At 34.6% G+C, this 14,346-nt stretch overlaps 2 protein-coding genes across 2 annotated transcripts in view; one reads left to right on the top strand and one right to left on the bottom strand.

The window, feature by feature from the left end:
• Positions 1-82: 82 nt before the first annotated feature.
• On the bottom strand, positions 83-6,106 carry LOC106122538 (zinc finger protein 709). The gene is made up of 13 exons (XM_013318559.1): positions 5,729-6,106; positions 5,455-5,589; positions 4,854-5,237; positions 4,365-4,529; positions 3,545-3,682; positions 3,085-3,212; positions 2,933-3,007; positions 2,611-2,746; positions 2,127-2,275; positions 1,612-1,759; positions 1,169-1,288; positions 778-975; positions 83-591 (listed from the first exon to the last, which is right to left on the bottom strand). The coding sequence occupies exons 1-13, from the start codon at positions 5,834-5,836 to the stop codon at positions 382-384; spliced, it is 2,094 nt and encodes a 697-aa protein (XP_013174013.1). The 5' UTR covers positions 5,837-6,106; the 3' UTR covers positions 83-381.
• Positions 6,107-9,722: 3,616 nt separating this feature from the next.
• LOC106122311 (uncharacterized) overlaps positions 9,723-14,346 on the top strand; it is a 10,635-nt gene continuing 6,011 nt past the window's right edge. The window contains exons 1-2 of the mRNA XM_013318250.1: positions 9,723-11,423; positions 14,285-14,340. Coding sequence (XP_013173704.1) covers positions 10,472-11,423; positions 14,285-14,340 — 1,008 coding nt within the window. The 5' untranslated portion in view covers positions 9,723-10,471. The remainder of the gene's footprint in view (positions 11,424-14,284; positions 14,341-14,346) is intronic.

The raw sequence follows: 14,346 nt of genomic DNA on the forward strand, positions 1-14,346 counted from the left end.
AAGTAAATAAAACGCGCTAATGGTATAAAAATAATGATTTATTACATTCTAATAGTCATAAAATAAATTGTTGACTAAACCACAATATTTACAATCCATTGTCACTGAAAAATTGCGGCTTTTAATAATTCCTTTAATTTGATCTTAAAAATAATCCTTAAAAAAGAGATATAAGTAGAATGACACTTTTTGTAAAAGTAAAAGAACATTTTTGCAAAAGAAAATAGATATTTTTACATAGAAGAGATATTGCCCTTCTTATACATTATCTCCCTTAGGAAAACCACCTTTTTCGGTAAGCATGTGTGATAAATAAAATAAAATGTTAATAAATACTCCTTAATAGTCAATGGACGTATGAAGGAGAAAAGTAGAATGTGGTCAGTAGAGCGGAGGTTGATGCGGTTGGTTCGCGGGCTGGTTCGCGGCTTGATGCGGGGTGATACGAGCGCGGCGCTCGAGACGTGCGCGGCTGAGATAAGGCGAGGGCTGCTTGAGATGTACGGTGCGTACATGCAGCTTACAGCTATTGGACTGCGCGAACGCCTTGCCGCAGATACCGCACTCGTATGGTTTGACACCGGTGTGGCACTACAAAATATCACCTTATTAAAAAACATAAAGTCAACCCGTTCATTGTTTTACAAACAAAAGAGCTCTTACTGCATATGACTAGGATAAATGTTACAGTTATGGACCAGTTGACCTCTGCAATTACTATGGAGGCTATATTTTTTTTGTTTTGTCCGTTTAGAGCTACAGCACATATATATTTACCCTGGTATGCCTGTCGAGCGCGGCCTTGCACTTGAAGGCCTTACAGCAGAGGGTGCAGGGATGAGGACGCGCGTCAGAATGCGTGCGCGCATGCATCTGCAGATTGATGCGGTTGTGGAACGCCTTTGGACACTGCGGGCATTTGAATGCGCGCTCCTCGCTATGCGTGCGCTTGTGGTATGCTAGGAACGCGTTACCCTAAAAACACAATGTATATAAAATATGTATAAGATAGCAGTCAACCTTAATCACCATTTCTTAACCAGAACTTCACTGCAAGTTGAAACTTGTAATAATAAATAGTCACGGCAGCACTACGATAACTTTTATAATGATATCAATAAATAAATAAGTTAAATTAATAATCTATGGATGATTAATGTTTGTTTACCCTAAATCCTTTGCCGCAGACGTCACAGATGTGGTTCTTCGCAATAGGGTAGGTCTTGTCAGGGTGAACGCGCCGGAAGTGGACCCAGTACTCGCGGGCGTTCGGTATCTCTTCAGAACACTGAAATTTTTATAAAACACTAGCTGTCGCCCGCGACTTCATCCGCGCGGGATGAAAAATAGATGTTGGCCGATTCTCAGACCTACTCAATATGCTCAGAAAATTTCATGAGAATCGATCAAGCCGTTTCGGAGGAGTATGGGAACAAAAATTGTGACACGAGAATTTTATATATAAGATATATGGTCCTTGGAGACGGATATTTTTGGCTAGAATTCTAAGAAAAAAGTAATTTGCTCTGATGTGTTTCGCAATTAGCGTTGTATTTTAGTATTTATATTGTAAAATATATTTTTAAAGATGTTAAATTTGTAATTACTGACATGTTCACAGTTAGTAGGCCACTTATTATCATGTTTGGGAGGCTTCTTCCCGTAGTTAGTGGGTCTCTTCCGCGCGTGCTTTTGTCTATGGTGAATTCGTAGCTCTTCAGGATTATTGAATGTTTCCCCGCAAACACGACATCCGTTACTGTAAAAATATATTATAAAAATTAAATTCAATGAAAATTTAACCTTTATTTTAAAGCTCTCGATCAAACAAATTTGTCAAATATGATTAATCGTTTACCGATATTTTAAATAATAAAAAATTACGTTATAGCTTTTAAAAAGGAATGACAATCCAATTTTTTACGGTTGCAATTAATTGTTTGTCTGTATGTCTGTCTGCAAGGCTGTGTCTGTTCCCTGTAATCTCCGGAACTGCTGAACCGATTTAGGCGAAACTTTAACAAGAATTATAGACATTTTTTCTTATTTTTTAATTATGTGCTGACAAAGTCGCGGGTGTCCGCTAGTCAATGTATTTTGTTATGAATTGTATTTGATATACTAACTTGAAGATGTATGAGGGTACATGTTTGACAGAGGTGACCAGGTGCCGCTTCCACGCCTCCTCCGACATGAACTGCACCTCGCACTCCGCGCAGTACCGACTCTTCTCTTCGACCTCATCACCAGTCACCTTCACCGACTTCTCTTTTGCCTTTAAAATATATAGACAAATTGAAATTACAACTAAGTATTACAAACAAGGGGACTAAAAGTACTGAATATTAGTAAAAGACCACTTCCACGCGTATTTTTCTTTTTGGATTGATTAAATGGATTTATTATTACTATTTTACATGGTTCCAGATAAAAAACTTATTTTGTATAGTTTTGGTTGACGGTTGCTTAAGAGTCGGGGTTTACTGGCGGATCGAGGATTACTGCGGGGTTGAGGTTTACCGGGGGGTCGAGGTTCACTGGGAGGTCGAAGTTTATTGTGGGGTCGTGGGTCGATTTGGATTGTTATAGTTGGGGGTTGTTGTAACTCACCAAGTCTAGATCCTTGTGCATCATGGTGCGGTGCATGGCGAGCCCCAGAGAGCTGACGAAGGAGTACCCGCAAACCCCGCAGATGTGCTGCGAGGGATGCTTTATCCTCACGTGGCTCAAGTACGACGTCCATTTACTTGAAAAATAGAACATTAAAAACATAAAAACATTCATAACAAGACTCTGGTGACAATGGTTTTTTTATATACTGTTTACAACTTAAAGATGGCCGCCGTCACATAATGATAGATGACATGTTTTGCACAGAACCTCCAATATGGGCATGCACTATGAGAAATCCAAAATGGCCGCTATAACTCACGTGGATATTTCATCGCAGTATTGACACTTGTAGGTAACCCCCTTGTGCCAGCGCTGGTGTTGTCTCGCTTGTGTCCTGAAATTTACTAAGTTGTTTTTTATTCCGCTTGGACGGAATCTCTGAACAATTATTTAAATAAAATCCTGACGTACGGTGTCCTAGAGACGTATGAGCAGGCTTTGCAGGCGTATTTCTTCTCATGGTTGGAGGTGTGTTTCAATAAAATACGTTTTGTCTTGAACCGGAACTTGCACACACAACATTCCATGTCCCCCGCACTCTGCAACAAAGTATAGTATTTAACATTAGTTAAAAAAAAACAAACATATTTTAAGCAGGTAAACATATTTTAGACCAATAAAATCATTGATGTATTCAAGAGTAAATAATTTTTTGGTTTTTACTAAGTTACTCGGATTTGTTTTTTTTTTCAATTCATAAATACTTTTAATATTAATAAATTTCTTCAACCTTGATTGTATAGAGCTAAAGTATAAGGGTAAGTTCCATATATATAAAACACAGTCAGGATGAATACATAGGCTACTAATAATGCTTCATCCCGTGCGGTTGAAGTTGACAGACAGCTAGTAAAATTATTGTAACACTGACCGGATCATGTTTCCTGAGGTGGTGGTTCCAGGCATCAGTGTGTATAAAACCTTTGTAACAAAGATCGCATTTGTACGCGGAATTCAAATAGTTGCTTGATGTCTTCCGCTGCTTTACCTCTTCTATTTGCTCCTCCAACTGTAACAATCAGTTTACACTGCACTAAACATTCACAAAACATATTAATTGAACATTTTCTGAACTGAAGAGTTAAAGGGAGATGAAATTAAGACCCATTTACATGATGTAAGCTTCTAGTCTGTTGCATACACTTAAAATTACTCACAACTCATCATCAGCTCACTATATGTCCCACTGAGGGGCTCGTTCTACCCTAAGTTAGAGGTGACTAGGCCATAGTCAACCAAGCTGGCCAAATGCAGGTTGACTTCACATATATGAATTTCTTCGCAGATATGTGCAGGTTGCAGGTTTTCCTTCACCGTGAACATCGGATAAATGTAGATAAGTGAATCGAAAATTGAAAAACACATTTGTACATGGCAGGATTTGAACCCAGGACCTGCAGATTGCAAGTCAAGTATTTAACCCCTGAGCCACCAACTCTGTTTGCTTACAAGTATTAAAGAAAAATGGTAGGAGGAATTTATTAAATTTGATTCTCTGGTACATCCAAAAAAGTATCATGTAATCTCCACTAACGCCAGGTGGAATCGTGGTCAAGCGCTGGCTTATCAAACATAAAAAAAAATGTAAATGGACCGTAAGTTGCGAAGTGCAAGGCAATTTTTTTGTAACTAATTATGAATAAAGGCTACATATAATTATTTTAAAAATAATTAAAAATATAATAATTTACCGATAGTGTTATTACAGTAACATATTCCTCAATGTCTAAATCTTCTTCGTGATCTGTGTATTTTATGAGTTTGTTTTCTGGCTTTGTGTTTTTCTTTGGTCTTCCTCTCTTCTTACGTTTGGTGTCTAAGAGACTTTGTACAATAGTTGAATCCTTTTCTTCAGTCTAGAGATATATATATATTAATTAAATGTTTGAAAATGTATAAATATAAGTAAAAATTCATGTCACAAAGAAATTCCACTTCGGAAATACTTATTGTATTATAGACTAGATGTCGCTCGCAACACCGTCTGCATGGAATCACCGAATCCGCTCTAACTGTCTACCTTAGAATGACTGAATGGATATCAATGAGATTTGACATACATATAGAACACAGTCTGGCGGAACACATAGGGGACTTATTATGTTTATTTTTTAACTCTGCGCGGACGGAGTCACGGGCGACAGCTAGTTAAATTATATATTTACAAATCATATTATTACCTCATTTAAAAAATCTCCAAAACTATTCTCTGACATTTCAGAACATTCTCCATTGTTTCTTTTTTTTCTTGTTTTCTTTTTAACTAATTTACCTTTCTTTTCTTTTCCATTTTTATGTATAGATAACGGTTCATTATCATCGCTGGACATAGACAAGGATCCAAAATCATCAAAATTACTTTCCTGCTTTATACTGTTTATGTCCAATTCTATATTATATTCTAAAATATTATCCATTTGCTCAAATGGTTCATTTTTAATGTTTTTCTTTGAATCTTCATAGTTTAGGCAAAAGTCTTCACATGTTTTTGTACTAGAGAATACAAGATTAGATGTCAAATGGAAATAATCTCTGTCTATCTGTTTTACATCTTCAGTTGATATCTGTAATGTGAAATCATTTTCATAGTTAACAATAGAAAAATAGTAAGGTTGGACTTTTAGATTATGTTAGACAAATATTAAAATATAAATGCCTTAGCTGAATTATTTTTCCTATTATTTAGCACTTCTTTATTCATGCTTAAACTCCTGATAAGTTACTTTTTCTAGATAAGAAAAGTGACATGGCTTAAATATATTATTATATATTAAAGCATACCTTTCCAGATGTTTGCAGTATCCCATAGAGAGCAGTCTGACCTCTTAGACACCGTTCTCGGAAACTATTGAACTTCTTGATAAGTGTTGTACATTCATAACAAGCAAATGGAGGCAGATCTGTTATCTTAAAGAGCTGAAAGAAATTATATTTAAAATTATAAACATGTTATTAGGAGACAAAGACACCTCCACATTTTAAGTGATATTTTAATTTTTAGACAGTTACGATATATTTAATTCAAATATTAAAGTAGCATCTAATCCGAACTTACATTTATTCCTGTAACATTTTCAAAATAGGTTCCAAGAGGATAATCCTGTAGATTGTGCATGCTTACATCCATTACGAGGCATATCCTACACACTTTTATGTGTTCCATCGTAATCTACTTATCGTATATTTCTTAAACTAAAATATTTTCATATATTCGCGGCACACGAACACGATAGAGTTAGAAAACTATAGAATTTCTAATCATATTTTAAAATCATCAAGCATAGTTTTTAAGGATTTAAGTTACTAGGTTTTAAGTCACATTTTCAAATATAATTTTTTTACGATGAGTTTTATTTTGCGATTCTCCTAAAATGCAATAGTAATAGAAAAATACTCGAATAAACACACGAAGAATGTCTATTCATGCAAAGACGCCAAGTGTCTTCCATATTTGTTGTTGTTGACATTGTCACTTGCCAGTTAGTTGACAGTTTGTTGACAGTATGGCAACGGCTTATGGCTTTTAGAGCCGCAAGGATACTGTTTTGCAAAATATTTACTTTTCTTCCAAAATTTCCTCAAGAATAATTTAATTCTTGTTTATTTATAATTGATTAAACAAGGCATAGCATTCCTTTTTTAATTTGTGATACAAAATAAGAAACACATTGAGAATAATAAAAATGTACCCCTCCTACCCACTCCTGCCTTAAGGGCAAGGCGCGATTTCTTTAGTGGATACTGCCATTTATATACTCTTTGGATACTGCCTAGATAATTCGGTCGTCATACAGCATGTGGAATGTCCCCGTAAAAAGGCTTATTGGCTAATAAAAATGATCTATCATCTAAAGAAAAGTAAGGACTATCACCCTACTCATGCTGGCGCTAAGAACTAGTGAAAACAGTTCTCGGATGCATTAGCATGAGATTACGCCCTTAGTCCTATGCGATTAATAAAATTTTGTCCAACGTAAATACTTGATATAAAACATTATTGCTAATAAATGATTTGTCGATAAAGATCCTGTTTAAATCACAGATCTTTTGTAGCTAATCGTAAATTACAAATATCATTTGGGCTTTCAATTTATTGCGTACTTATCATTTAAAAATAAATTGTTCGGCCGAGCTATCTTATTGTTCGTTGTCCCTGACCCATCGCACTTAGAATTTAAGGTCGCACAACTATTTATAGAATATGAAAGTAATATGTCTGATGTTTATTATAAGAATGAATCTAATATATTATATATGTAGTACATATGTATTCTGGTAGGTATTGTAGGTGGTTTAAAAACGTCTGAGCTTAAATCTTATAGATAAATCGCGGATACTGTCGGATCTAAAGTTAGAGAAGGGATCGCTTCAGTTGTAGCCAGGGCGGCCAAAATAAAAGTGTAGAGAGGTGGCAAGGAAAGGTCTAGGGCGAAATTGTTTTTTGGTGCTTTTGTTTTTTTTTTATGTAGAGCTGCTATGCTTTTCGTATGCCAAGGGGGAACAATCTTTGGGATCACTGCCGCTTCATTTTTTTATTTAGGAAAATTCAGATGGCTTGCTAGTTTGCCACCTTATAATTTAAAAACGTTAGTGGACTCATTAAAGAAGAGATGTAAATTTATATGAGAGGGAAATGTCTTTTTTCTGTACATCTGTGCAGCTTGTTTCTTGTATGGACCATTCGATCGAATTCTACAATAAAAGTTTTTATTAACATTATATTAAACATGCAGCAATAAACGCTTTCAAATTTTAATTAATTAATTTTGTAAACCCACAAAACGTAGTTTGACTTTCTGGCGGCCATTTTGGGTATTTGAAGTCATAAGTTGTTCTTGACAAATGTAGGCCAGCGACCGCGGCGGCACAGTTAGATTTTAAGATAAGAAAAGCTGTAACTTGCAGATACTCTGGAAAACCGTTAGATCTCATTCTTTGTACTGTTGCTTATAATAATAACAAAAAAAACTGCCGTAAAATGTCATTACTTAATTGACGCAGATGAATTTAAGGCGGATGTTCATTAAAATTTAAAAGTGGCAATAGAATTATTGACCTTCGATTTATGATAATAACACAATTCGAAAACACATCATAGGACGACAATCACGATTGGTTACCACTTGTTTAAATTACGATTATGCCAAATGACATTTTTTCTTAGTATGTCACATAAAATAATTAGTTTAACGAAGTGGCAAGATGAGTTCCGGACTTCTAGATATATCAGGATTTTTATTAAAGAACGCTTTTTCTGATAAATGGTTTAGTCAAATCTTTTTCCTCCTTGTGAAACAATTGCCGACGAATTTGTTTATATTCACATAAGTTTACATATCAGCCACATTAGCATCATAGCGCAGTGGTTCAGCACTGAACTTATTATCTTGGAACCGGATTCAATTCCTGCTAAATAATATTGAAGGAGGAGCACTCGTGAATTCAATCACAACGACGGTGGTACAACCTTAGTTGTACCACAATATAGGAAACAAAATAAAGCAACAGAGTCCATAGAATTAGCAGTTGAGTATTCCAGCTTTATACCATGTTTAGGTAGATTCCAATAGCTTTTAATGATTCTTTCTTCTTTCTCCCTAAAAAGGAGCGAACGCATAGCCAATGGGCGTCCAGGGAATTCTTTTTTTTTGTCTATGAATCCATTTTTTAATGTAAAAAATTGTCCTGGCTGCATTTAAAAAAATAATGTTCTATTTATTCAACGTTAGTAGAATATAGGTATCATAATTATAACTAAATGAAATATTGCGCGTTGTAATTACGTAATGTTTTATTTCACGAGGCACAAATGGATTTCCCGGCATAAATAATGACTTCCGGGAACTTGTTTTCAGATCAAAGCGGTCTACCTAAATGGCATCCGGTATTGTTTTGATAAAAAAAATATTTAGGAATGACGTATATTCATTTAGATTAAGATTTTGAACCTGTTAAAATATGTATTTAGTCATCAACTGTCTTTAACTCCAAAATAAGATGAAGTTTTGGTTATATTTAAGATGTATTCCGGATTGAATCTACTGTAGACAAATTTTACAAGATGAAAAAAAAGTTCAGGTTAACAAAATCCCTGATACAAGATGAATGTAAATTAATCAAATTAAATTAACTTTTGTATCCCTCTTTGATTATTTTTTGAAATATTTCGTAGGATCTATAACGCAGTATTAACAAGTTATATAATATAATAATGTCCTTCAAGTTAACCCCTCTTCTAATAACATGATTGTGCGTTTGTTCCGAAAGGTCAGTCTGCCCCTTCTCTGAACCGCCCAAATTTCCGAGGGTCGCGATACCATTTATCTCGTTATTTATTAAATATTCTATATCAACTTAGTTAGGAAGATAAATTTTGTACCCCATATTAATAAATCAACGATGAAAAACATATTCTAATCTATCTAAATCAATTATCCAATTAGTTTTTTTAATTTCCCTAGGTCGTCGTGTTAATATAAAAATAGATATTTTATATAGACAGGTCTAAAATAATCCTTTTCAATGAAACGAAATAAACACGCGGTTTCTTTTTTTCCAATGTTTATAATATTACAAAAATATATGGTGTAAATAAAAATTAAGCCAAAAACTTTACTTTAGTATTTCGCTTCTAAGTAGGTTAGAAGTGCTTACGTAAGCTTGTAATTGCATTATATATCTACCTACATCTCTTTACGCTCGTAGTAAAATACCTAAACATTTGACATCTAGTTTTTACTTGTTCCTGTCCCGCTCACTCATGCAGGGGATTATTGTTCGTGGAATGCGCGCGTCGGCTAGTCTCACTACACGAGGCGTTAAGGCGGAAAATCTCGTTATGCGGCACATGATAGCACTCTATCCCCATATCTATAGAGGCGATTTTAAGTTGGCGGTTGAGAGTAATCTTTCTTGTAACCTATCAACGGTGTTACGAGACTATCCACAGTGACTACCTACTTTGTAAGAGTACAATCATAAATCTCGTTTGTAATCAGAGATAATTTTGATTCTAAATTAGAGCTAAAATTTAGAAAAATTAATTAAAATAATAAAAAAAATATTATGGTCCTTCTTATTATTTTTGAAACTCAAAATTAGACTAATAGTTTGGCAGCAAGTTACGAAAAGTCCTTGAGAACTAGTCTCGTAAGGAGTGCGGCTACGTCATCGACGGTATTTTTGTAGGTATGTATACCGCTAGCTTTGGCATGATTGGCCAACAAAGCCTTGTCGGCGGCCATTTTGTTCAATGCTGAGTCACCAAAAGGTGAAAAATATACATCAAGCGCACTCCCCACGAGACTATACAACGGTATTGGGCATTTCCCTCGTGAACACAAAATTTGGGATTCATGTTCCCTCAAACTATGCGTGTGGATAGGAGATATTTCTGCAATTTTTATCCTGAAGGATTTTCTTCAGTTTTGAAAAAGTTTTGACGAATAATAATATAAACAACTAGGAAGTTTCAAAAAGTTACAAACAACAAGACGGAAGTTTGTTTTCCACCTTACCCTTAGTCGCCGCAGGTCGTCGCCGGCATTCACACGTTCGGGCGTAATTGAATTTCTGTAAAAAATTGTGTTGAATAAACAACGATCGCATATTTTGTGAAAGGATTGAAACAATTATCTGTCAAGTTTTGAGTGCAGTTTATACGGAGTGCAGTGCTATATAGTGCAAGTGTTTACGTACCTTTCAGAAGCTAATGTCACAAACGGACATATGATGTAGTCGTGCCTATCTCTTGGATCTTATGGACTAGTTGAATACCGTGATTTAACAAAACTCCAATATGACGGAAACTACGCTAGTGAAGGTGAAAACTGAGCGGCCTGATGAGGCGGAGATCAGGGAGTTGGCTGCAAAGATGGTGGAGGCTAATAAAGCGAAGGCACTAGCGGCTTCTGCAGCGGTGCCTCGACCTCCACCAGGTTTGGCGGGAGCGGCACCAGTCGGTCCCGGGGGACAGATGGGCATCCTTAATTACTTAAATCGAAAGAATGGTGTATCAATTGAGTTGCAGCGACCAACTTCTGACGATAAAAAGACGCCGGCCCCCGATGAAGCCAGTTATAAAGGCCATTTCGGCTGGGACATGCTCGGCAAGTGTCATATACCTTACATCTACCGGTCTGGCGAAAAGTATGTTGCGGTTCGCATGGTGGAGATAAAGCTTCTCAATAAGTACCTGAACTATCTACACGCCGACATCTACTCCTGCACGTGTATCAGGAGTTATTATATTACGGAAGTCGAAGCGCGGCTTCTCAATGAGATAAACACGCGACATTGTGACGGTCAGTTTGGTCGAGATGCATTCACGCAGAAGGATTTAGTTGTTAGACTTTCGGATGCTTACGAGTTCTATAATTTCTTGGACGTTTGCTACAACAAATTGTTACGTGGTACGACTAATAATAAGGACAAGTGTGGCTTCATTAGGATAAATAAGGAGTCGGTGGTGCCGTACACAGTGCGTGATAACCAGAAATTTGTTCCATTATTTTATTTTGAAGGTGAAACGGACAATTTAAAGTTGAAAGCGGATCAGCTGAAAGGCTGGGACCTGTCGTATTTGAAGTTTTGCTGTAAAGTGCAAGGAATACGGAATGAACTTTTTGCCAGCGAAACTTGTTCTGTGATCAGTTTGACGGATATCAAGAGCTACTTCCCGCCAGGAACGGAATTCGAGGAGTACTGGCCGAACAAAGTGGTGGAGTCACAGCTACTAATATCAGCCAAAGGTAATTTAATATTAAGATTTTTTTATTCATACAAAATATATAGAATTGCCTTATATTATTTCACTAACACAGAATATTTCTTGGACCACATTTATTGAGATATTTGGATGCAAAATTTAAAATTATCCTAGGTATGATATACGGTTCATAGTCTTATAAGTTTATAGAATTTGATGGAAAATTGTTGATTATTTGGTCCTCGGCTACTTGATTCTTGTAATTTAATTTATCTGTCTAACAATATTCTAATTCTATATTATTCTTATTGAAAAGCTCCTAATATAGAGCAGTTAATATTTGAAACAACTTTCCCTCTGTCACTTCAAAAAGTCAGTAGAGCAAATGATAATTCATATCTATACTGTTCAGATATTTGCACAAAATTGTGCAACATTAAAGTAAAATATTTCCATTGCTGTATTCACACAAACATACTGTGTACTCATCCAAAAAGATTCAAATATAATACTAGTTATAGACCAAATATAGGTGCTTTAATTTAAATATCTATAAAGATATAGACAGAATAAGAAAATATCCATAAAACCACTCATTCAGCGATACCTGAAAAGTCACAGTATAAAACAAACATGTGAAAGCAAAATCTTAACAGTTCTGTATGCTTCTTATTTTTGCCAATACATCAATTTAATAGCAGTTACACTGTTCGGTTAAAACCTAAGGAGTGTAGCTACCTTTTCTAATTCCGAGTAATCCAATAGGATTGTTAATTATAGTTAAAAAATTACTACATCTACAAAAGTTTTTACAAATCTTCATCAATAGATAATTGTTCTGAAAGATACAAATAACTTTTGATCAATAATATTTAAATTCATCACTATTGTTTTTTTATCACCCACCATTATTTTAGTATTATAGTTTTTAGAAATTCTTGCAATTATAAAAACTATTTATCTATATTTAACATGTTTCACGGCATGAATAACTTGTATTTACAATTTTTCGTATGAAATTGTGCTTGTCTGGCAAGTGACAATGAAAATATCAATAATATGTAAATAACAAAATATCATAAGTAATCAGTTTACTATTACGATTTTTGCTAAGCAAGCAAATTTATTGCTTCTAGATGCAATAAAAATGTGGATGGTGCAATAAAAAGTGCATATTAGTAAAAAAGTATCATTAACAATGTTAATGTAAGCAATTTTTGTTAGTATAATAACAATAGTTACATTCCTTATATTATTGTTATATTTAGAAGTGATAGAGATCAATACTAAGACAATAATAACCCTATGCTCATGTTAAATGTATTTAAAAAAAAAACTTAAAGGTTTAATGTCTCAGATTCAGGGTTGCTGCTAGATGTTTTACAGCCTTTGTAAGAACAGTTGCCTTTTTATTCAAATAATTGTGGCTTAATTATTGTAATAAAGGTATTAGCTTGTTTTTAAGATTAGTTATAAGATTGTCTTTGCTTGAATATAAAAATTTAATGAAAAGTACACAATATTTGTTAAAATAAGACACAATTATCTTTTACATGATCTAAAAAGTTAATTAAAATGCATCAGTTTGTTGGCGCCAACTTTTTATTAAACTTTTGCAACTCAATACTATTAAAATTACATTAGGTCTCTAGTATATATTAGAATAAAATAGACTCAATTGCAAAGAGATAAAGTTCACATTAAAACACTGAACTTTTATGTTTAAAAACTGTTTGATGAAAAAAAATGTTTTTGCAAAAAAAACTGTTTCTATATGTTCTCAATATTATGATACTAATATAATCCCTTTATTTGATAATTTACATCAAGCTCAAGATGTATAGTCATCATATTTGACCTTTTTCATGTAGTCACTTGTAGCATGATCCCATTTCGTAATATTTACTAAGGCTCTATCACAGACAAGGATATTTTCCATAGAATTGTATTCGGTATTCATCTCAGGGTCTACCCTTCATATGATCCATGAATCGTTTTAAGGGTTCCATACCTCGAAAGGAACAAGGGAACCCTTATAGGATCACTTTGTTGTATGTACATCTAATTGTTTGTCACAACCCTTTTTTTAATTGTTTCTTGTGCCCAAAAGCTGTATTGATTTTAATTCTATATGTCAAAATATTGACCTACATTCGTAGAATTGACACTATTTTTCTGTTTCAGTAATAATTATCGTAATTTTGAGTGTGACATGTAAATCGTCATATTTGTGTATCGAACATAATAGTTGTTTTCCTTGTTCGTAACTGTTGGCAGTGAGACGTTGTTCGAGAAAGACGCGAAACCTTCAGAGAGCCTTGACATGATAAAATAATTTGCATGACTATTCACAGACAACTTTAGCTCTGTGCCTTTTTAACTGTCCAATTCTATTTTGTATATTTAATTTATAAATTTTAGTTATTGATTTGGGACAGATACCGCACCAATTTTTTGGAATTAATTGGTTAATATTTAGTGATAATAATCAATATAAGGCGAATCAATTGATTTTTTATCGGTAGAAAAATTATAATTTACGAATTTAAAGAATCCCTGTCTGTCTGTCTATCGGGTCGTAAGATGTATTGGAGGAAAGGATATTGCGGTTTTGTAACGTCATATTATCTAAACAATTACGTGTTATGGAAGTCCATGATGACAATGGCTATGACGTCATTTGACAAAACAATGCCTATAACAAACTACGTGAAAGCTTTTGATAAGAGTATAAAATGATAGAAAATTTAATTTAGCACTGTGTATATTTGAACAATTTGCGCGAGAAAAGATTTATTATGACCATTAACATTATAAAATATTATTAACCCACTTAATCGTCTGATGTTTGAGATTTTTTGCTAAGCCTTAGACAAGATAAGTAAATGGTGTTGTCTTGCGTAGGGTCCGCGTCAGGCGGTGGGCAATGGACGCGCGCTCCGCCCGCCCCGCCACCAGGCGCGAGC

The sequence above is a fragment of the Papilio xuthus genome, unplaced genomic scaffold, assembly GCF_000836235.2.
Source record: "Papilio xuthus unplaced genomic scaffold, Pxut_1.1 DF826923.1, whole genome shotgun sequence".
Classification (NCBI taxonomy): domain Eukaryota; kingdom Metazoa; phylum Arthropoda; class Insecta; order Lepidoptera; family Papilionidae; genus Papilio; species Papilio xuthus.

Coding starts and splice junctions, on each gene's coding strand:
- LOC106122538 (XM_013318559.1), bottom strand. CDS start 5,836: ATGGAACACATAAAAGTGTGTAGGATATGCCTCGTAATGGATGTAAGC. Junction 2,747..2,932: donor TACTGCGATGAAATATCCAC/GTGAGTTATAGC, acceptor CTATTTTTCAAG/TAAATGGACGTCGTACTTGA. Junction 976..1,168: donor TCTGCGGCAAAGGATTTAGG/GTAAACAAACAT, acceptor TTGTGTTTTTAG/GGTAACGCGTTCCTAGCATA.